Source organism: Poecilia reticulata, chromosome 7, assembly GCF_904066995.2.
Source record: "Poecilia reticulata chromosome 7, P_reticulata-male-v2, whole genome shotgun sequence".
Lineage (NCBI taxonomy): Eukaryota > Metazoa > Chordata > Actinopteri > Cyprinodontiformes > Poeciliidae > Poecilia > Poecilia reticulata.
The window spans coordinates 1,103,207-1,125,000 of record NC_088836.1 but is presented as its reverse complement, the minus strand read 5'-3'; the positions used below and the strand labels follow the sequence as shown (position 1 = coordinate 1,125,000).

At 39.9% G+C, this 21,794-nt stretch overlaps 2 protein-coding genes and 1 long non-coding RNA gene across 5 annotated transcripts in view; 2 read left to right on the top strand and 1 right to left on the bottom strand.

Moving 5' to 3' along the window:
* ptpn11b (protein tyrosine phosphatase non-receptor type 11b) overlaps window positions 1–21,794 on the bottom strand; it is a 93,056-nt gene that overhangs the window by 29,279 nt on the left and 41,983 nt on the right. Inside the window, exons 4-16 of one of the 3 annotated variants that reach the window (XM_081608551.1) lie at window positions 20,184–20,376; window positions 19,924–20,040; window positions 19,679–19,792; window positions 18,873–18,969; window positions 18,612–18,691; window positions 18,315–18,470; window positions 17,170–17,301; window positions 12,924–13,078; window positions 11,092–11,159; window positions 10,871–11,022; window positions 10,691–10,791; window positions 10,475–10,603; window positions 1,938–2,063 (exon numbers count right to left, since the gene is read on the bottom strand). In XM_081608551.1, coding sequence (XP_081464677.1) covers window positions 10,516–10,603; window positions 10,691–10,791; window positions 10,871–11,022; window positions 11,092–11,159; window positions 12,924–13,078; window positions 17,170–17,301; window positions 18,315–18,470; window positions 18,612–18,691; window positions 18,873–18,969; window positions 19,679–19,792; window positions 19,924–20,040; window positions 20,184–20,376 — 1,453 coding nt within the window. In that variant the 3' untranslated portion in view covers window positions 1,938–2,063; window positions 10,475–10,515. Of the gene's footprint in view, window positions 1–1,937; window positions 2,064–3,018; window positions 6,015–10,474; window positions 10,604–10,690; window positions 10,792–10,870; window positions 11,023–11,091; window positions 11,160–12,923; window positions 13,079–17,169; window positions 17,302–18,314; window positions 18,471–18,611; window positions 18,692–18,872; window positions 18,970–19,678; window positions 19,793–19,923; window positions 20,041–20,183; window positions 20,377–21,794 lie in introns of those variants that run through there. The other 2 variants (XM_008413160.3, XM_008413161.3) reach the window with 2 other exon arrangements.
* On the top strand, window positions 1,214–2,452 carry rnf223 (ring finger protein 223). Its single transcript, XM_008413157.3, has one exon. The coding sequence runs from the start codon at window positions 1,214–1,216 to the stop codon at window positions 1,931–1,933; it is 720 nt and encodes a 239-aa protein (XP_008411379.1). The 3' UTR covers window positions 1,934–2,452.
* LOC145552142 (uncharacterized) lies at window positions 8,425–8,825 on the top strand. Its single transcript, XR_014088086.1, has 2 exons — window positions 8,425–8,533; window positions 8,624–8,825. It is a non-coding gene; the product is annotated as an uncharacterized LOC145552142 (long non-coding RNA).

The following is a 21,794-nucleotide window of genomic DNA, read 5'->3' as shown; positions in this document are numbered from 1 at the left end:
CTTCTGCACATCACCACCCGTTCATGTTCCCTTCATTCTTCTTCTTCCATCCACCTCAGTGCCTCTTGTCTGATCAACCATGTCTCAGAACCATGGAGAGAAGAGCCTTCTCTTACTGGAACGCTCTTCCCCCTGACATCCGTAACACTGACTCTCTTCTCACCTTCAAAGCACAACTCAAAACTCATCTGTTCAAGTCAGATGAGTTATTTTGTCTAGTTATTTTGTGGTTTTGTGTCTTTTAGCCATTCTTTACTGTTTAATTTGTGTTTTTAATTTTGTAAAGTGTCCTTGGGTGTTTTGAAAGGTGCTGTCAAATAAAATACATTATTAATTATTATTATTATTATTAGTAGCAGTATTATATTAAATATTTGGACTGGATCTTGAACACGTTGAATGGAAATCTGAATATGTTGAATATATTGAATGAAAGCAACACAGAATGAAAAACATTTCTAGACCTGACCAAGTTGACAGCTGAACTCTTTGCACAGTTTAGAACATTGAGGATTAGCATTTTTAATATTTGACAGAATAATCAGCATTTTTTACATCCAACTGAGTTGTTTTCTGTTTAGTTTGTTTTGTCCTCATGTTTAACAGTTTAACATTTTACCCTCAACACAACAGTTAGCTCTGAAAGAAGTTTAGTCACACAACATATTTATAAGTTCTTTGATTTAAGGTTGAATCAAAAGTCTTTTTTATCTTTTCTATTCCAGGTTAAAATGTTTTTATGGCTGAAACTCTTCCATGATTGACCCTGTGTCCTAGTTAAAACCTATGCTGTACCTGAGCAGATGCCCTCATAGCAAATGTTGACTGACATGTTCTCCTATTTGCTGTTTTTACTGTTTGTTTTTGCCTGATGACTGAGTAAATTGACATTATTCATCATGTTTGACCCGATTCGCCTCATCCTGACTGAATTGCTGAACTTGAAGAGCAAAATCCAATCAGTTTCGTAGTATCTGTGTGCGAGGGAAGGTAAAAATAGCTCACGGTTCCAACAGCTGTAACTTGCATAAAATCTGCTTTGGTTGACTTGTTAGGATTATTGTAAGAGTTGGATGAAACACAGATTTTACATTATAACAAATCTCTCCTCTTTATTCATTCTCTGTAGATAACCCAGAATTCACAGAGTGATAAAGACCAAAGTGTCAAAGAGGCGACTTTGACAAAGAGAGGAATCCTTACATCTTGTAAGATGGGAGAAAACACTCCACAGATCTGGCACATGCAGATTCCTGGGCAGGAAGTTCCAGATGAGCTTCAGAAGAAGATATCGGTGGCTAGCCAGCCGGAGTGCTCCATCTGCTACAACAGCTATGACAACGTCTTCAAAACACCCAAGCTGCTGGAGTGCACACACACCTTTTGCCTGGAGTGCCTGTCCCGCCTCATGGCCATCTCCCTGACCGATCAAGACGAGGGTGCTGGCAGCACACGCCTCTCTTGCCCGTTCTGCCGCCATCCAACTATGCTGCCGGAGGACGGGCCCCCCGCCCTGGCCACCAGCCGGGAGGTCCTCTGCAAACTGCCCAGCCACCAGCAGCAGGAGGAGCCTGTGTGGCTGGAGGGGGAGAAGCTGTGCTACAAGACCTCCAGACAGGACGCCCTCTCCGGAGCGCCTGACAGCCCCACGGCCTTCTGCATCTGCATCGACATCGGGGCCAGTAAGTCAGTGGATGCTCCGGTCCAGACCAGGCGCCGGAGCTTGGGTCTGATGGGCCGACTGGCAGACTGGAAGAGGATGGTGCTGTTCGTGGTGCTCATGGTGCTGCTGGTCATAGTGGTGCTGTGGCCTCTGCAGTGTGTGTTCACCACCGGAAACATGCGCTGCATGAGAAACGGACCCCACATCAGCACCACGGTAACCACCACCACCATTGACCAGTCGATCAGCAGGTTCAGCCTGAAAGGATGAGCAGCTCAACTTACAGGACTTCACCACGAGACATTTTCAATTGAAGAGTTGCATTCTGGGTATTTCGTGTGATGGGCTAGCAGCGTGTCTGCTGCCTCTGATGCTGTAGCTGGAACCGGACCTGGTTACCCTGCAGTGATGAATGAAGGGCTTTTCAATGATTCACTCAGACTTTACAGCTCCATTTCTGTCAACGTTTCTGTTTTAAAATGGCTACTTCGCCACAAGCAGAAGTCAAGGAGTAGAAAAAACTTTGACACATTTGCACTTTGACCCGAGCTTGTATTCTGAGATAAGAACATCTGACCGGTTCTGTTTGGAGCAGAACGTTTGGTGCCGACTGACGTAGAATCCTGAAGTCCAGGCCAAACAGCTCAGCACATTTACTGAGCCGGTGTGGAAATGTGAACTTTGTTGGACGGGATCCACATGCGCCAATGACAAATGTGTATAATGTGACTGATTGTGACTTTTGATACATCTTTGTTTACAGAACTACAATTAAAAGTGAAGTATTAAGCTTGTCTGTGTCCACTGTTTCAAAATGGAAAAAATATGTTTAAAGTGATATTTTGTAAAAATAAAAATAAATAAAAAATAAAAAAGTAAATAAATCACCTGACTTTATAACTATGAAAAAATGATCAGACTTCCTCTTCCATCAACCTTTGACCTCAGAGTAAATCTTTGCCAGGAAGCTGGAGGAGGAAAACCTGAATTCTGGGATTTTCCAGTTTGCACAGATATTAAACATAGTTGATAAGACTCAGAGGTTTTATTTAGAAATGCAGAACTTCCTTAAAACCCATTTGGACTGCTGGGAAACAGTTAAACATTAAACTTGGAGAAATGCAAACGTGGCAACACTTTGAAACAGCAAGTTCAAATTACAGATGAATATGCTTACTCTTATTTTCTCCTCAAATCTTCAGAAGATTCTCCTGAAGATTCATTTCTCTGTACTTGTTTTAGTGTCACATTTCTAACCCACATGGACACTTTGAATCTGTGGAATATTTAAACCATATTAATAAAACAGCAGACATGTACAGCAAACACAAGAAACAAATGCACATGACTTGGCATACTGTGGCATCATAAAGTGTTTTATTGTATATGATATTAAACCATAAAGAGGCAGTTTCCGGCAGCTCCTCACGTCAGCAGTTGAAGCCAAAACTCCCAAAAAGGCGTGTGGGCGGAGCCAGTGCAAGATGAACAGGAAACATGGAGGACAACGTCAGGGAATCCAACAAAAATCACATCAAGTTCAAGTAAAATGTCAGAGGACCAGCTGAAGTAAAACTCGGCGTCACGACTGCAGTCCTCCACCGATTCTGACTGAATTCACTCATCAAAACATGGTGAGAAAAATAAAAACTCCATACGACACAGAAATCCAAGGATGACTCAAAGAAAACAAGTCTGAAGGAAAACACATCATCAGCATAGTGCACAAACAAAAACACGTCTGATGGATTTCCACACAGCCTGAGAAAAACCAGTTCACACTTTCAAGTACTAAAGTTTCACCAAATCAGACACAATGTGAGGTCACCAACGCAGAGAAACAGAGCAAAGGTCCTCACAGCAAACAAAACAGGAAACAGATTCCCTCTCCTGGTTGCACAGGAAGAGAAACACATTGAAACATCTTGATGTTGACATTATAATGAACATGGATCAGTGCAGAATTTGAAACAGGCAGTGCAGAGCAGAGGAAGCTTCCAATCACTGTACCAGAGCTATTAACCACAAATCATTCATTAAACAGCATTTCAGTAGTTAGATTATGAAAAACCTTCAAACTTTAAGACGAGGGAAACAAAATGGCTGCTGGAGTTAAATTCAAACTTTTCTACATCATAATCATTTCAGTGCAGTGCTGAAAGTATTATTATTTCCACCATGAATCACGCTCTGACACGTCTCTGTGTTTGAGCCAATCAGCTGGACAGAAGTTCAGTTTGTGTTAAACTCCTTGGATCTGAGGTCAGAAGGGTGAAAACTTTTCCAAACGTTGGATATTTTCATGACGATCCTGACATGAAGGATTTAATCCCTGGGATCAAACCCTGAGCTGGGGCAACTGGGAGAGGGGCACTAAGAGGCCTGGGGCAGACTGGTGCATCCCAACACTTAACTAACAAATAATTCATACTCCTTCAAACTTTAAGGACATTTCTATTAATTTTTCTTTTCACAAATACGATTCTGAAATGTCTGGCCTGCAGTAGTCATCAAGAACATTAATAATTTGATATAATAATAAAAACACAACAACATGAAACTAGTGAGCAGAGTTGCAAAATCAAACCTAAAGACATTAAGAGAAATTTTTAAAAGTTGTTCCACTGAAGCTACTGGGCAACGACAACAAACACCAGGCCTCTAAAGACGCCATCAAACCCAAATACTAACGCTTTGGACAAAAAACCTGTAGGTATTCACTAAAAATGACAAACTTTGACGACTTTGTTACATTTTGTAATGATCCACTGATTTTTTTTTACTGAAAGCTCATCGTTTTCTCAGACCTAATGGTTCATCCAGGAACTGTAAGTTACATTTTCATGAAACCTCATTTGTCTGTGAAAGTCGTTAATGTGTGAAATTTATTTGCTTGAAGATTTGAAACGGATGAGCTAAACCAGTTAAGGCTGAAAATGTTATAATGTTCAACGTTTGCTTATGCAAATGAGCAACACAGAGAGAAATGATGCAGTCATCGCCAGCAGACTGAATCCAACTTCTGAGAGAAACGGAATTTTATTTAGGGGTGTCAGGGTAAAGTGGGTTCATACAAGTGCACACCACACTTTTCAGATTTTTCCTCTTTTAAACACTTTTAAACCATGAATGATTTTCCTTCATGCTGCTAAGTCCAAATAAAACTCTGTGATGTTTTTGGTTGAAACATGAGAAAATGTGGAGCTTGAAGAAAATGAGGACTTTACTCTCACCTTGAACCAGACCGGGTTATTTTGGATTCAGGAGGATAAAAATATCCAACAATCTGCGGGAAAGAGCAGAGGGCTCGTTGCTCTACGGCACCACTCTACTTATCCCAGTAAATGACATCGCTTTACTCGCCCGGCTGGCATCAGACCTGGATTACAGTCGTCTTCTAAATTACTTTTCAGAGACAAATCTATTCTTTAATCTCAGGCAGATGACCATCTGGGCCACTGCGATCGGCCCGTTTCCTCGTCTCCTTTTGTCAATCCCATCCTGACAGACGCTGAGCCATCAGAGGACGGTGTGGCTTATAATGTCCATTCACCATTCACCATTTATGTCAGGAAACATGTGAACTGAAGCTCTGCTTTTAGAAAGACCCTAAAGTAAAGTTTATACATGACCTTTAAATCATTGTCACACACAATTAAACAGTAACGCAATGAAGGGAAGAGCAAACACGGCGATAATTTGCAGGAATACCTGCTCCGACATGAAGACGAGACAGAGATGTTCCTGAAGTCGTCTCTCTGTGCTCAGGAACAGAACCAGTGCTTCCAGCAGCGGATCGCAGCACATCGTCCTCCTCCCACATACTTCACATACACACCACAGTCTACATCGATAAGAAGGGTGGGGCTTGGTGCCCTTCCTGAGCCTTGGGACCCTTCCGTCACTCAGCGGCCACGTTAGTAAACCCCGCAGCTCGCCTCACGAAAACAGTGCAAGGTTTAAAGTTCAAATGGCTGGAAGAACAGCTGGGCTCTGACCTTGGCTCAGATCCCACAGAGCCGCGTCGGGTCAGACCCGCCGCCTGATGTCGCATCCAGCAAACACAGCTTAGCGGGTTAGCTTCGACTTGGAAGGGATGAGGAAGAAAAAAACGAGGAGAAACAGGTGGAGGAGGGGCTACAGACACGTCCTGTCACAAGGCACTGGAGCTGGTTCTGACGGGACAGAGTTTAGGGTCCTCTGGTCACAGGGTCAGAGGTCAGCAGCATGGCAGCAGGAGAGGAGTCGGCTTGCCGCCTTCAGGCCGAGGCCGGGGTCTGTTAACGCATCACTTCCTGTCAGCCCGAAAAGGGATTTTTACAGACTCTGGCCAGCAACACCGCTGCTGAAGCTGCAAAGAGATGAGAGCAACTGGTGAGAGGACGGAGGCTAACCGCCACCAAGCAACTGGTGAGAGGACGGAGGCTAACCGCCACCAAGCAACTGGTGAGAGGACGGAGGCTAACCGCCACCAAGCAACTGGTGAGAGGACGGAGGCTAACCGCCACCAAGCAACTGGTGAGAGGACGGAGGCTAACCGCCACCAAGCAACTGGTGAGAGGACGGAGGCTAACCGCCACCAAGCAACTGGTGAGAGGACGGAGGCTAACCGCCACCAAGCAACTGGTGAGAGGACAGAGGCTAACCGCCACCAAGCAACTCACCATTGCTAACTGATTGTTCTAGTGATTAATCAGTTATTCTGTCGATTGATTGTCCACATTCTACAGATTTTAACCACTTTAGCCTGTTTATACATTTAGAAATATATTAAATGATGCAAGTGAGTGATTCAATTCCCTTTTTAAATAAGACAATAAAACATTTCATTGCGTAATAGAATTATGTTAGTGTATGCTAGAACTGGATGTATCTGCAGAAAACATATTTTAAACATGTGAAAGGCTGAGCCCTTTCTGACTTACTTAACAGCACAGTGATCTGTTAACTTCTTTTTGATTAACTGATTAATAATTAGTAAAAGGTACTTAAGGGGAGATGTTTTTTGGTTGTTTTTTCTTACATAATTTGAGCCAGCAGAAGCTCAGTCTGCTACCTGAGGAGTTCTGTGTAGAACAAATTTACAGACAGAGGTGTTTTTAAATAGTAAAATGTATGTGATTAAGTTGTGGCTTAATTACTGCTCTGATCAGAGGTTGCGCTAGACTTTTTTGTTTTCCGTCATCTTGACCAACAACATAAAAAAAATCGGTCATGTACTACCCAGGTGAAAAAAAAGTATACTCTAGTATACTTTAAACATACTTAAATTTGTGAAAGTACACTTTAAGTATACTAATTATTAAGTGTACTACCTATAATTATATCTGACGTATACTAAAAATACAATTTCAAAATTAGAACTCTAAACACACAAACATAATTGTACCAAAATACACTTTTAATATATTAAATAAAAGTATACTTTAAGTGAACAAAATTATGAATGAATATGTATGAATTTTAAGTGCCTTTTACTATTTATTAAAATTGCATACAATTAAAAAAAGGGTAATCATGACGTAATTTTTAAGAAAGTACCCAATCAGTTTTCAGATGTGTGACGTAAAACCTTATAATCAACGGCATTAGCTCCAGTTCATACTCCAGACCAGATGGTGGCGGTGTTGCACACTTTCATTTATTTAAAAAACGCCACAAAGAGACAAAAAAACTTCAACGCAGGGAAAATAACAGACGCTGTTCAAATTCGCCATTTTTACTCGCATAATATTGCCTTAAAAGCAGAGAGGGCCTTGACAATAGTTAGTAATTTTGGTAAATTCAAGCTGGTGACGTCATAGTCCGAGTTAGACGACAACACAACTGGACAACAATTGATGGAAATGAAATGTGTGTCACAAAAGGAGCCCGGAGGGACGAAGGCTGATAGGGGTTGCTAGCTGGTGGTAAGTTAGCTGGTCTTATCAATTATCTTCATTTAATTATAAACAGTGCAGTAAAGATATATAACCTACGTTGGTTTCTTAAATAATTATTTTATCAATTTTATTGTGACTTGTATGATTATTACTATAGCAATCATTCAGCTTCACGTTGTAACTGCATGGAGGTTGTTTGTTGCGACTTATACTTTAATTCATAAACTAACCTGGTTTTAATTAAGCTCCATAAGACAAAGAGACTTTGATATTGTGAGGTTGTTGTTCTAACTCGTTCATCAATGTTTTTATCTTCAACATATGTTTGCAGTCTAAGCAAATGAAGATGAAAGAGGAAGCCACAGAAATCAGGTGTTAGGAAACCTAAAGACTTTCTGTCTCAGAAGAAGCTCTGACTCCACCAGATCACCAACCAGCTCTGAGGATGAACCTCCACATCGTCTTCATGATGTAAGTTTGTTTTTTCAATGAGGAGCTAGCTACATTTTCAACAACAAAAACTGCTGTGTTACCAACACTAAGTGCTTAATTAACATGATTTGATTTAAAGGTAACTGGAAAGAATTTTTCTCTTCTTGTTAATCTAACATTTATCTTTCATTTTTTTTATTTATTGTTGGCTTTCAGGGCCCTGTGATGGACTGGTGACCTGTCCAGGGTGAACCCTGCCTCTCATCTGATGGCTGCTGGAGATGGGCACCACTAGCCCTGCAATGATCAGTGTGTTCAGATCATGAATGGAAAGATTTTAAGGTAGTTTGTCTCCTTAAGTCCACACTTAAAACAGCTTCATAGTTAATACCAACATCAACTGACTCTATGACATTGCTGACTATTTCTTTCTACTTCTAACATAAACAGGCAAAGAAAACATCCAGAAATGTTTTTCCACCCCAGGCATCTGGTCCCAATCATCATCAGTTCTTATGATGTCACATACATGGCGAGTCCACAACGTCTTAAAATTGTAAGTATTATTTTTTTATTTGCAATTTTTCTGTTCTCTTTAAATATAAACACTTTCTCTGTTTAATTGCTCTACTGTTCTTTTTTGTAGGTTCCTGTAAGGTGCAGTGAACGGGAATGTTCTGTCGTTGATCCTCACTTTCATGTTTTATTGTCACACTTAAATTTTTATGTTCATTGTGTTCACTTTTGATGTGTAAACTGATAATTTATGTAAAGTTCATAAAGTTGTGAGTAAAACTGGACAATTTTAAAATGTCGGTAATTAAACAAAATATTTGAATTACCTTGAACATCTTGTGTAATTAATCTTTCCATGTAATTGTAGCCTAAAACAATGTAAGTGCTGTAGTGTAGTTATGCATGTAATGTACAAAATAGGTACGTAGGAGTAGACTTTCACGAGTAACTAAAATTGTAGTTTATTATCAATAGCAGGAAATCAAAAATAAAAATTAAGTGTAATTTAAATATAAAGTATACTTTAAGTACACTTGAAGTTGTTCCAAAAAAGTACATATAGTAAACTAAAATATGCTATTAGTTGTAATTTAATACTATTTAAATACTACTAAAGTATACTAAGCACAAAATTAGTTGTTCCAAAATAGTACAAAAAAAAAAGTATACTAAAGTATACTTTTTTTCACCTGGGTATTTTTATCCGTGAAATTACAATCACAATCATCGGCTATTTAGCCGCATTTTATGCGGTTTAGTTAATATTCACTGTGAATCCAGATCCCATCACAAATTAAGCAGCTAAATGTATCTACATTTTTCTCTATAGTGACAAAAACCACTGACTGTGGCTCCAATAACTTATAATAAATTAAATTAAGCAACTTCACTTAAATTACCATCACTTCACCCGCTGGGGTCTGAACGCACTTCCTCCTGGTCCCCATCTGATCCAAACAGATCAACTGAACTCTGAGAGTGTTTTACCCTGCGCGGTCAGGTGTGCGCTTTTACCAGGATTTTTCTTTTCTTTTCTTTTTTTGCGTGGTTTCGCTTCTCCGAAACTGACAGATGTTACGTCTGCAGCGCTCCTCCAGAACGCCGCTCTCCTGGGTAACAGGCACCAAGAAAGCTCCATTTGTTAAAACCCCTGGATGAGTTACTTCCAGCGGTTTTTAATTCTAGCCACGCCGCAGCGGACTGCGCATGTTACAGTCTAATTAACTCTGCATCGTCATTTATTTCCTCAAGATAAACAGTCGGCTCCTCAAATGGATCAACACAACATTGCATTCTCTTTAGTTTTCTCTGGTCTGTAATGGAGACTTGAATTTAACGCGCCATCTTAACCAAAGGTTTTGAATGCGCTTCCTAACCAGACGCTCCAAAGCGTCCGGTGACGGTCCATAACTCTTCAACACGCTGTCAGCTCCCGGTCAGAAAAACCCATTTAGTCTATGAGATGATAATCAGAAAGAATTTTTTATTAACCGATTTTAGTAGGCTACGCGATTCAATCTTTGCGTAAAGTCTATAATGTCTGCCCATGTGCACCAGTCAAGGGTGTTAATTAGAACCTGTCAAATGACCAACAAGCTTTAAATTTTCTGGTCGTTTAAAAAAAATAGGGTTAGCTTTAGGGTTTATTTAATACAAACTCAGCTAACTTTGGCAATCCTACAAAAAAATCTTGCTCACACAAAAAAATCATTTATTTACTGAAAGCAAAGCTGCTGTTCTCTATCTGTGAAAATCTGTAAAGTTTTCATTTCAAGAGACAATTGTTTTTCTTGACATATGATCCAGAACTTTATGTTTTGGATTTTTCACTTTTCCCAAATGACATTACTTTCTCCCTTTACTATAATCACTAAAGTCCAGCTGATTTAAACTTTAGAGCTGCACTGAAACAGCAGCTTCGCTCCTCAGTAGGGCACTTTCACAGATAAAACAGTTTCCTGCTTCAATCTAAAGCACTTACCAGGAGGCAGATAAGAGAGAAGCAGGTCTACAGTGGTCATTTTATCTCCTGGTGTTACTACTGAACGATGCCTGGGGGGTTCTGAAGTTTATATTCTCGTACACGCTCGAAGAATCATCATTTGTCATTCTGGAAAACACCAGCAGAGATATTTACTGTTAGCGCATGCTGCTAACGCTCAATAATCCATCATGTTCCAGTTCCTGTGACACGCACACTGAAGACGACCTGGAGGACGCCATGTTGTGCTTAGACCTGGAGTTGGTCATCTGTGGATACTTGATGTTTGAATATTCTCTCTCCTTCATTTTATTCCTCTGAAAAAGAACATAATGTCACACAGAGACTTTATGAGGTGCTGGATGTTGTGAGAGGAGAAGTGGACTTTCAGAGCACCTGCTCCTCCTCCAGCCTCTTCTGGACCGTGTCTATGTACTGCTGCACTGCCATGTAGATGAACTTGTACTGTGCCTCAGTCTGGACCATGCCGGACCGTTGCTGCCGGACCATCTGGATGGTCTTTGGGATATCGATGTCACAGTCCAGCCCTGGACCAGAAATACACACATGAACCAACATCCAGGAGGAAACTCCAGACTCATCAGATTTCTTCCCACCTTGGCGGTTGATGATGTCGATGAGGATGTCGATGACGATGATGGTGCCGGTTCTGCCGATGCCCGCGCTGCAGAGGCAGGCAAAGCATTTGAAATTAATAGTAAAATACAATTCTAGCTCTCATTCCGGCAGTAGCATTGAAATCTATTCATCTATAATGTTTTCTCATAAATACGTCTGAAACAGGGCAACCAATAAGCTATCAATGATTCTGATGATTGGTCCATTAATTGGATAAAAAAATTGGCACTTGTGACAGGACGGATCTGTTGATTCTGTGCGACTTTCTGTTCAGACAGTCTGGAAGGACTGGTTCATGTAAATTAGCAGTATGCAGGTAGAAGCTATTTGATAAAATAATATGTACACATCAGTTAGCTGGAAGGGTCCATTGATGGGTCCCTGAGGAATCCCGAGGGCCACATAACAAGCTCAGTGGGCCAAATCCAGACAGCGGGTTTGTGATGTTTCCCCAGAAATGAGACTGTTCTCGCCACATTTCCATAAAATGATTTGGGTAAATAATTTCCCCTGCATTTAGAAGCGAGGCGCTGTCCCATTAAAGCAGCTCGACCTGCATGGCTGTCTGGTCAGAACGACAGAATAATCGCTAGACTGCTGTACACACTTTCCCCAGATGACTTAAAAACATGGCTGCTGATTTCAACACTTTTAGTGGCTTCCTGAACTCTGGAGAGTCTTTATCTGTACAGTCTGTCCTATTCTCTTCTGTAGATCCTCTGAAAAGAAAAAGCATGTGCTCACAGCTTCCTGCAAGCAGCTTGTGAAGCTTTTTTTTTTTTTTTTTGACAGGACGTTTCAGGGAGGATGAGAAACTCTGAGCTGAAGCTGCTCTGGGGACATCGGCTGATTCCACATTTATCCAGGGAGTCTGTTTGAGCCAGATCATGGAAACATTCAGCAGAACCAGCTGCTAACACAAACTGCAGCTTTGACAGTATCAGTGCGATTCACCTAAAGACAGCTGTCCACGTATATTCAGAGTCTTTAAAATGACTTCATAAAACATAGTAAAAAGGAGTCATGCATGTTTTATGATGCACCACCTGGATGGCTGTGTTTATTCAGCGAACCAGCAGGAAGTTCACAGTTTTAGAGCCAAGGACTGACTTTATGCCATCTAGATCTGACTTTATGTATCAAAATAGATGCACTTCAAATGTTGTTTAAAGCCTCGTTCATGAAGATTAGCAGAATTTAGTGAATTCACCAACAGGAACAACTTGTCAGATACTCCATACTTCATATTATAGTTGTACTGAAATTATTGTTTAGATATTTGACCTGAGCCCAACCCAGCCCGGTATTTGGGTGGAGTTCAGGCATCTGTGGCGCCTGCAATACATTCAGCACAGAGAAAACCAAATGATAACGAACGATATAAACTTTCTACTCCTCCATTTACACTATTTATTGTAAATGGAGGGGTAGATAGTTTAACCTGTTGAAGAATTAAAGAAAGTAAGTAGAGAAGAAGTTAATCAGAGCCCACTGTAATGATGAGATCCTATCAATCACACATCCCAGATGATTTGACATTTCTCACCCTGCAGCTACAACAAGCAACAAAATGGAGCTGAAAGATGTATGAAGCTAAAACTAAAGACAGGAGAAGTTACACTGCTTACGTAACTGCTGGGTGAAAACAAGAGCAGTAAAATTGTACATAAAGTAATATATCGGGTTTACTTTGTGCTCTAATTAAAGCTAATCAGTTGAGTCGGACACAAAGTCTGTGGGCCGGGTTTTACTTTTCAGCTCTAAATACTAGCTTACATGAGCTCTTCCCAATTAGCTGTGCTGGTTATACCTGCAGTGGACAATGATGGGTCCAGTATCCTTAATAGTGCTCTGTGTGCAGTTGACTTCCTCCAAGAACCAGAGGACGCCACCGGGCTCGTTGGGGACGCCGTGGTCCGGCCAGCTCAGGTACTGGTAGTGCCAGATGTACCGCAGAGGCTCCTTCTACACAAACACAGCATGACAGGAAGTGAGGATGATTTACTGGAACCAGAAAACTTCAGCAGCTTTAAACGGGTCAGAACAACCTCCACTGTTAAACGAATTGAAAGCCAGAACAACTTCACTGTCACTTTCATGGCATAGTCTAACACAAACAAATAAAAATATTAATCACTTTAAAAAAATATGTATTTAAAAACCCACAGTTTGTTTAGTCCAGTGCAGTAAAACCAGAGTAATACAGAAATATTGTATTTAAATACATTATTTTCACTTTTCAGAATGAATTATTTAAATAATTAGTAGTTATTTCCTCTGTTCCTGACATGAATGTGTGTTAGGCGACAGAGAGTGCTGCTCTGCTGTGTTACTGGACTGTGCCGTTCACCTCTGTTGGTCACATGACCAACAGTAAGCCGCTCTGAAAACAACAACAGGAACTAATTACAGCACTGCTCTGATAAATCCATCTGTGTTTAGTTAGCATTCAAAATGAGCTGCTCCTTTATCACACTCTGGCTCTGCACAAAAAACCTGAGCCTGTTGGACATCTCTGAGGTCACTCTAATGGGCCAGATCTTTATTTTACTGACTTATATTTAGGTGAAATGCCTCCTTAAGATAGTTTTAGCAAGTAATAGGAAAACTATAATTTGGAAATGACTACAAACTGACCACAGGTGAGGAATTATAAAATAAATGTAAAATAAGGAGAAACTCATACGGTTACCTTGAGAACTGAGCTGGAAAAATGAACCAAATGTTGGAAAAAGTGAATATTTATACAGAAACCAATAAAAAAATTAAACTGGGTAAATTTATCTGTCCATTTTAGTTACTTGGCTAGTTTTATTTTTTTATTTTGGTAAATTTTTTTATTTTACTGTACTGTTACACCCACGTTTGTCCACATGTTCTTTGTAATATTTAAAATTAAAAAGTAAAAATTCAAATGAGCCTGCTAGCAGCGCTGATAAGCTCTCATAATGCTGTAATTATATCTGTATTATATAGCAAACATTGAATATTTATATTGAAATAAAAATATTTCAAAGCTAAATTTCCACTTGACTTGGAGCTTAAATGCGTGAAATGTTATGTTTTAGGTGTTATCAGTATTAAAGTTATTATTATTAACTAATATGGTAATGCTTACAAAAATAAACCGCTAGGAAAGAAAAATTCATATTTACACCATGTTCCAATTTATGCAAATTAGATTTAATTTATTACATTTAAAAATGTAATAAAGATTACATTTTTTGTTGTGCTATTAAATGTATAGATGGTATTGTGTGTCAGGGCTCTTTGAATAACTATAATTAATTTCAGAGAGCTGAGTTGATTAGTTTGTCTGATGAACTCAATTAAAGGAAATCTACTTAAGGATGTTCCGCTTTATTAAGAAGGCCACAGGTTTCAAGTAATATGGGAAAGAGAAAGGATCTCTCTGCTGACGAAAATCATCAGATAGTGTAGTGCATATAACAAGGTATGAAGAAAACATTAGATATTTAACGAAAACTGAAGCGTTATCGTACTGTGAAGACATTTGTGGCTGATTCAGAACAAAGATGGGTTTGTGCAGATAAAGTCATAATGAGAAAGGTATCTGTCAGACAAATTCATCGGATTAAGAGAGCAGCTCAGTGATTCTTGAGAATAGGGACAAAACAGGTCCTATGGATAAAGCACAAAATTTGAAAAAAATATGCACAAAATAGAATTTTTTCAAATATCTTACTAAACTAACCTGGATCATGTGAGCACAACAATGTGTATTTTCCTGGTGTTTGCTGAATATTTTTTATTTTAAACATTGTAGTAAGTGGCTGGTGTCTTTAAAATCCCTTGTCCAGGAGCAGAACTCAATACATTATAATAGTTTAAAACAATTAAAGAAATACTAAAATTATATATTATGACAGTTAAGTATAAGTAGTCATAGAAATAATTATAAATGTATCAATAACTTGAATTAAAAATCATTTTTATATATTTTCCAACTCAGTTGAAATGTGTCCCTAGTTTTTGTCAACACCGTCAGACATAAAAAGAATGTAAAAAAATCAGGCATTATTGGGGGGCACCAGAACTTCTGAGGACCCCATGACCTCTTCCTTTCTCTTCTTTTGCTAAGAGGGCTAGTTAGCTTTAGTTAGCATATGTTATTATTTAGTTTTTTTTTCTGTTTTATTCTTAAGTTGTTTGTCACAACCGTGATGTGTCAACACCATAACTGACAAATTATAAAATTTGTCAGTGAAAATGCTTAATTTTGGTATACTGTAAAGATTTCATGGAACTGATGAGCTACAATATGGCCTCCTGCAGAATAACATCATATAAATTGAGGTAGTTTGGCATTTCGTCAACTTCACTAGTTTTTAACTGACAGCGTGACTCTTTCAGTGATAGTGTTGACAAATCTCACTTAAATGTGCAATTAATTCATTTTAATGTATTCTGCATGAATGACATTACTTCATATGTATAAAGTATTTCATTTTACTCACTAGTTTGTCACCACCTTCAGTTCTGTGTCAACTCCGTCATGCACCGTCAAATGGACTTTATAGGGTTTTTTGTTTTAAATAATATTTCTTTTGTTTTTTAAGAAGCATTTGTCTTTAAAACTGAGTAAAAATATCACTAGTAGGGTATTTAAAAAATAATTTAATATTTATTTTTGTCAGATGGTGATGACAAATGTCTGGGTCACATCCATTAAAAATGTAATTTTCAAAAAAATTTTGCAACTGGGAGTCTGCACCTTAGCATCTTTACATTTCCAAAACATTATTTGTCATATTTGAATACATAAGTTTGAGGAATAATTAAGAAATTTTTGGGGAAAATTTAAATCCATTTTGTCCCACTTCTCAAGAATCACTGAGCTGTTAAAATGTCCTTACAAAGCAGCAAACAGCTATTTGAAGCTGCTGGTGCCTCTGGAACCTCAAGGTGGAGGATCCTTCAGAGACTTGCTGTACATTAACCTACTGTTCGGCCACCCCTAACCAGTGCTCACAAGCAGAAACGGTCGCAGTGGGCCCAGCCGTACATGAAGATTAATTTTCAAACAGACTTGTTCACTGATGACTGCTGTGCAACCCTGGATGGTTCAGATGGACGCAGTAGTGGATTGGATGGCCACCACGTCCCAACACGGCTGTGACGTCAGCAAGGAGGTGATGGGAGTCATTTTGTGGGCCGAAATCATGGGGAGAGAGCTGATCGGCCCCGTCAGAGGTTGTGAAAATGACCTCAGCAAAGTATATGGACTTTCTGACTGATCCCTTTCTTTCATGGTTCAAAAAGAAAAGCCGTACCTTCAGTAGCAAAATCATATTCATTCATGACAATGCACCATCTCATGCTGCTAGGGATACCACTGTGCCATTGGTTGTTATGGGCATAAAAGGGGAGAAACTCATGGTGCGGTCACCATCCTCCTCTGACCTCAACCCTATTGAGAACCTTTGGAGTTTGAAGTGGGATGCAGTTCATATCAAAACAGCAGTTCTGGGAAGGTATTCTGACATCCTGCAAAGAAATTCAAGCAGAAACTATCCACAAACTCACAAGTTCAATGGATGCAAGAATTGTGCAGGTGATATCAAAGAAGGGGTTCTATGTTAACATGTAACTCGGTCTGTTAAGATGTTTTTGATTGAAATAGATTTGGATTTTAGTACCTGTGACCACTTAATGCTGCACATTCAGAAAGAATTACCGTTTGCAGTTCTTTATAATCCATAAAATGTTTAGAAAATCTGCTGTGCATAATAATTTGGAACAGTGCATTTTGAGTTTTTTATTTTTGAAAAAAATACTGCTCTCATTGGGAGCTTTGATCAGTAAAATTTGAAAATTATACTGACCATCATTTGCATTGACCATTTAAGAAATCTGAGAAAATATCAATTGCATAATAATTTGGAACATGGTGTATTCCTGACACAAGTTGTAAGTTTGTTGTGTTTTTTCCACTTATCGCTCCATCTGCCAGTCAACCAGATGAGTCGTGTAAGCTGAAGCTCAAACTGTTGGCTTGGTAATCTGACTCGAGGTCAGAGGTCAGCCGTCCTTACCCTGTCCAGGCGTGTCACCTCCAGCTTCCTCAGGATGTAGTCCTGCGCCGGCTGCTCTTCCACATTCCTCACCAGGACTTTCCCAAACTCTTTAGTGCCATTGAGGTCCGGCCAGTACCGGACGCATTTGTTCTGATAGGAACATGAAGGTAGTGAGAGAGAGAAATAGAAATAGAAATAGAGAGAGACAAAGAGAGAGAGAGACTGGCATTAGACAGTCTGAAGAAATGGCTCAGCTCAAGCAGCTTTTCAGGAAGCTTATCTGTCATGCTATCCCCTGCTAGTCCTGTCCCTGTCCACCACACTGACACATGTACATCATCCTGATACTCACGCTAAAGCACTCACTGCTTTCCAGTGATGACTCATAAAAAAGGATGATATTAGATTATCACACTGCTGAAACAATTTGAAAGTGAGAAACAGAAATGATTCTTGATTGGCTTGTTTTTGTCAACATGTCGTTAAAACAGAAAGCCACTGATATGAGGTCTTCTGCTTTTAGTTTTCTTTTTACAAGAGAAGGTGTTCTGATCAGGATAACCTGATCGATTCCTTATTGGAAGAAGTGAGAACTCCTACTTTCCCCCAAAACCATCTCTGCAAGAAATGTGGATGAGCTTCAGAAAAGTAAATATGGGAAGATCATCGATTTCTCCTCACCCTAAAAATCTAATTTTCCTCTCAAGAATTCCGTGTTGCAGCAGTGCAGACGTCCCCAACGCTAATGGCAGCGTCCACAGTTCACATTCTGAGGATTGCTTTTTTAAAGAAGTTCACTGGATGATCAATGGTTCCTGAAACACTTTAAATCTGAATGAGTCTAATGACACTTTGCACCATCTGAAGGATAAAGAAAAATAAAAACAATAAAAATCTGTTGCTAAGCTCATATGTTTATTCAATGATTTAGCAGCAAAAGGGTTTTTGAATTGAAAATATTCTTTGTTATGTTTTTTGGTTAAAATGAGATTAAGTATTGATCCAGGTATTAACTTTTGATCTGGTCCCACCATGACCAATGCAGCACCAAGCAGTAATTTAACCCTTTACCAGTCTGCTAACAGGTTAAAGCGCATCAGAAGAACTCATCTTGTTTCATGACGAGGACTGGAGTAAGCATGAGTGACATGGAGGTGGCTCACCCTTCCCCGCTCCATCTCCTTGGTTGTCATGACAATGACGTGAGCATTCTCCTGATACACCATCTTCCAGAAGTCGTTCACCGTGTTCTGCAGGCAACCCTGAGTGGCAATGAAGACTTTACTCTCCTCCACATGGCACCCATCTTCACTCACGTTCTGCATGGTTGGACAACAGGAACTATTACACATGAACCTTTTCTACCACTGAGTGAATATTAATTATGTAATATTAAATGTCTAGAAATATATTTAACATCCAAAGCGTGTGGAGGAAGTCCTTCCTGGTCACACACTCACTCTGATATAGTTAGCGTTGATGTAATCTGAACCCGGAGCGTCTGATTCAGAGTCTTTAACCACAACTCGCGTTGTGTCGACTGCAAACACAAAGTTCAACCAATTAATGCATGAAGGAGCAGTCAGTCCTGAAACCATGCAGACATAATGCAGCTGATAGGCTCAGGCTATTAAAACACTATCTCTATGCTCTGCCGTCTGTGTCACTCTTTCCACAGGAAGTTGGAGAGACAGGAAATGGCAAGTTGCTGTGCAACTCACAGGGGAGGATGTTCTTGTATCTGTTTTTACTCTTGTTTTCTGGCTTCTGGCCCTCTTTCCGGGGATACAGCAGTTTGCACTCTTGCTGCTGAAGTACCTTTAAAAGAGATGGAGAGAAGAACTAAAGAACAACATAAGATAGACAACATGGGGATTTCACTGGGTTGTCGCCACATAAAACAGTTCCAGGAAGAGTAGAGCAAAAAACAATACTCTACTGACATTTCCACAGACATTTATGTAACTGGAATACTCTGAATAACGCTGTGTGTAAAACAGTGTAATGAGCTTTTATTACAGCAGAGGTCACCATGGAGAGAAGTCAGAGGGAAACATCTAACAACTCGGTGTGTGATAACATTCACTGTGCAAATGCTTTCACTTTAACACAGATTCACATCCACACTGGGTAATACATTCATTTCATGACAAAAATATTTCAAACAAAAAGTAAACATGGTACTTTTCCAATATGGAAGAAACTGGCCTGTTTATTTATAGACTCTGACTCTCTTGAACTGCTTATAAAAAATTATTTTCCCCTTTATTTCAATGCTGCAGGGAATTAAAAGTTATTTGGATAATTAGGGTTGTAATAGAAATGACAGCACAACAATCAATTTATTTTACTCATAAACTTTCTAAATACTTAGAGTTCTATCTTTATGTTTATGTTTGGCATTTTCATGTCAATTTGTTTGGTTCTGCTTTTCGACCAGGCGTTTTGCTTCCACAGGGTTTTAGTTACACTTTAACATGACATTATGATGAAACTGGAATAATATAAATGGCTGAGCTGCACACACCTCAAACTCCTCCCAGAATCCTTGTTTTGGCTTCTCTGAGTTGTCTGCTACTTTGTTGAGTTCTCGTACCCGGTTCTCGATGTTGGCAGCATTTATCCTCGTGGCGTTAAAAGGCTGCCATAGTCCCACAAAAACACAAACATTTTAAACTGGCCACTACAAACCAGATGGTGAGCTATAAAACAATTACCAGATAATGTTTTTAGTTGCTTCCCTAACTATTTCCCTAACTGTGTCTTTGTCACCTGTTTGAGATGTACTACAATGCCACTTTTTTCCACCATGGGGTTCTTCTTGTAGTGATCCACCAGATCGGCCAACGTGTCAAACCGTTCACCACCTCCCACATCATACTTGCCTTCCTGCAGAACAAAAACGTTTACAATTAAAAAGGAACTATAACTGCATGCAGTTATCAACGGGTTCCAAGCCCCAACAATGATCAAACCAACCTATCAAAATCCTTCTTAAAGGCATGATATGCATCCAAAACGAGCAATCTCACCTGGAAGCGAATCATAACATGTGTGACTTTGGTTTTGCGGTCGACGTTGTCATGCTTCTCCTCGTTGGTGAGAACCGACAGGACAAAGTCTCCAGGTTTACTCTGACTCTCCCGGACCAGAAAGCTGCCGGCTTTGCCTTTTTCTGTGAGGAGTTTCTCTGCATCTCTCCCAGAGAGGTGTCCATGGTACCACCTGGAGATCGATAAACAAGCGTCTTACTGAACCACTTGTTTACAAGTAGTTGTACGGACAGAGAATCAATCTTTAATGGCATAAAACACGCGGGACAAGAGGCTGCCATGCACTGGTGTCACCGTGACCTCTGACCCCACCAGCAGGAAAGGCGGGTGAAGTGTCTTGCCCAAGGACACAATGACAGAGGCATGTCTGGACACCCCTGGTTTATGACTTGCAGCCACACGCTTATTAAATATGGACACCAGAGTTTCACCCTTTTAAAGCAGACATATTGTTATATTAACTTCTCTCTGTTTGCAGACTCAAGCTAAAGTTTCAAATAAAAGATTAATCACTACGACAGCAAACAGAAATACCAACAGAGTATTTCTCCTTCAGATGCCTTTATTCACCTTCTACTCCTCTACCTAGGACTGTGCTCAGATACACTCTTTGTGTCTGAGCATCTCAGGGTGGATGCTCAGACGGTGGATGCAAGGTAGATAGATCAACAAGACGGATAAGTGAGATTAACTTTTCCATCAGAGGGGGCGGACTGAAGTAAGTTTCCTGTAATTCACAGCTTTAACATAATTTAAATATATACGTGTGCGCTGCATGTAGACTCCCACTCCAGAGTGATAGTGTCTCTTATATGGCTGCAGGCTCACTTCACCTGATTTTCAGATGAAATACTGAAATCAGGTGAAATTTTCAGGTGAAATTTTCAGATGAAATACTCGCATGTCGGCATTTTGTTTCCTGTGTGATGATGAGCCAGAACGTAAAGGAAGTGCCAGCAAAAAAAGCACCCAGAATGTAAAAACCACATGAACAGTAAATCAGAAGCAGCTCTTACACCTGGACAGATAAGACACACACTCCGTGCAGAGCAGATGTGCAGAAATAAAAAACATTTGCATCCAGTTTTTTAGGAGAACCATGGTTTGCAGAGTAAGGCCAAATTCTGCATTCAGAACATAAATATTCTCTGAAGTACGTAATTGTGGGTATATTTTCAAAAGCATAGACGTCAACCAGTGAGTTAACCCAAACATGCCTTTGGGAATACATAGTAATTTATCTTTGTGGATGCTGTGTGCATATAAATTTCATGAGTGTTTATTCAGAGCATCTTCTCCTCAATCTGTGTAAACATGTAGGTGCTCTGGTACCTAATTAGCGAGTTAATGTGGATTGCTAACCTACGGTCAGTCCATTGAACACTTTGCTAAGTGATGCAGCAGCAGGCCAGTAATTCAATATTATTGCTTGTTCTGATGGCTCTGAGTGGATCAGCAGTGAGGCGGTAACATCAAGCTGGAGAGGTTTCCAGGACAGCTGCTTTGCCTCATTCTCACTTCAACTCTAAGCAGACTATGGAGCCAGTTTACTCATCTATCCACATTAGGACAACCTATGTTCTGAATGGG

Excerpts from the sequence above, each read along its gene's own strand:
- rnf223 (XM_008413157.3), top strand. The coding sequence starts at position 1,214 with ATGGGAGAAAACACTCCACAGATCTGGCACATGCAGATTCCTGGGCAG.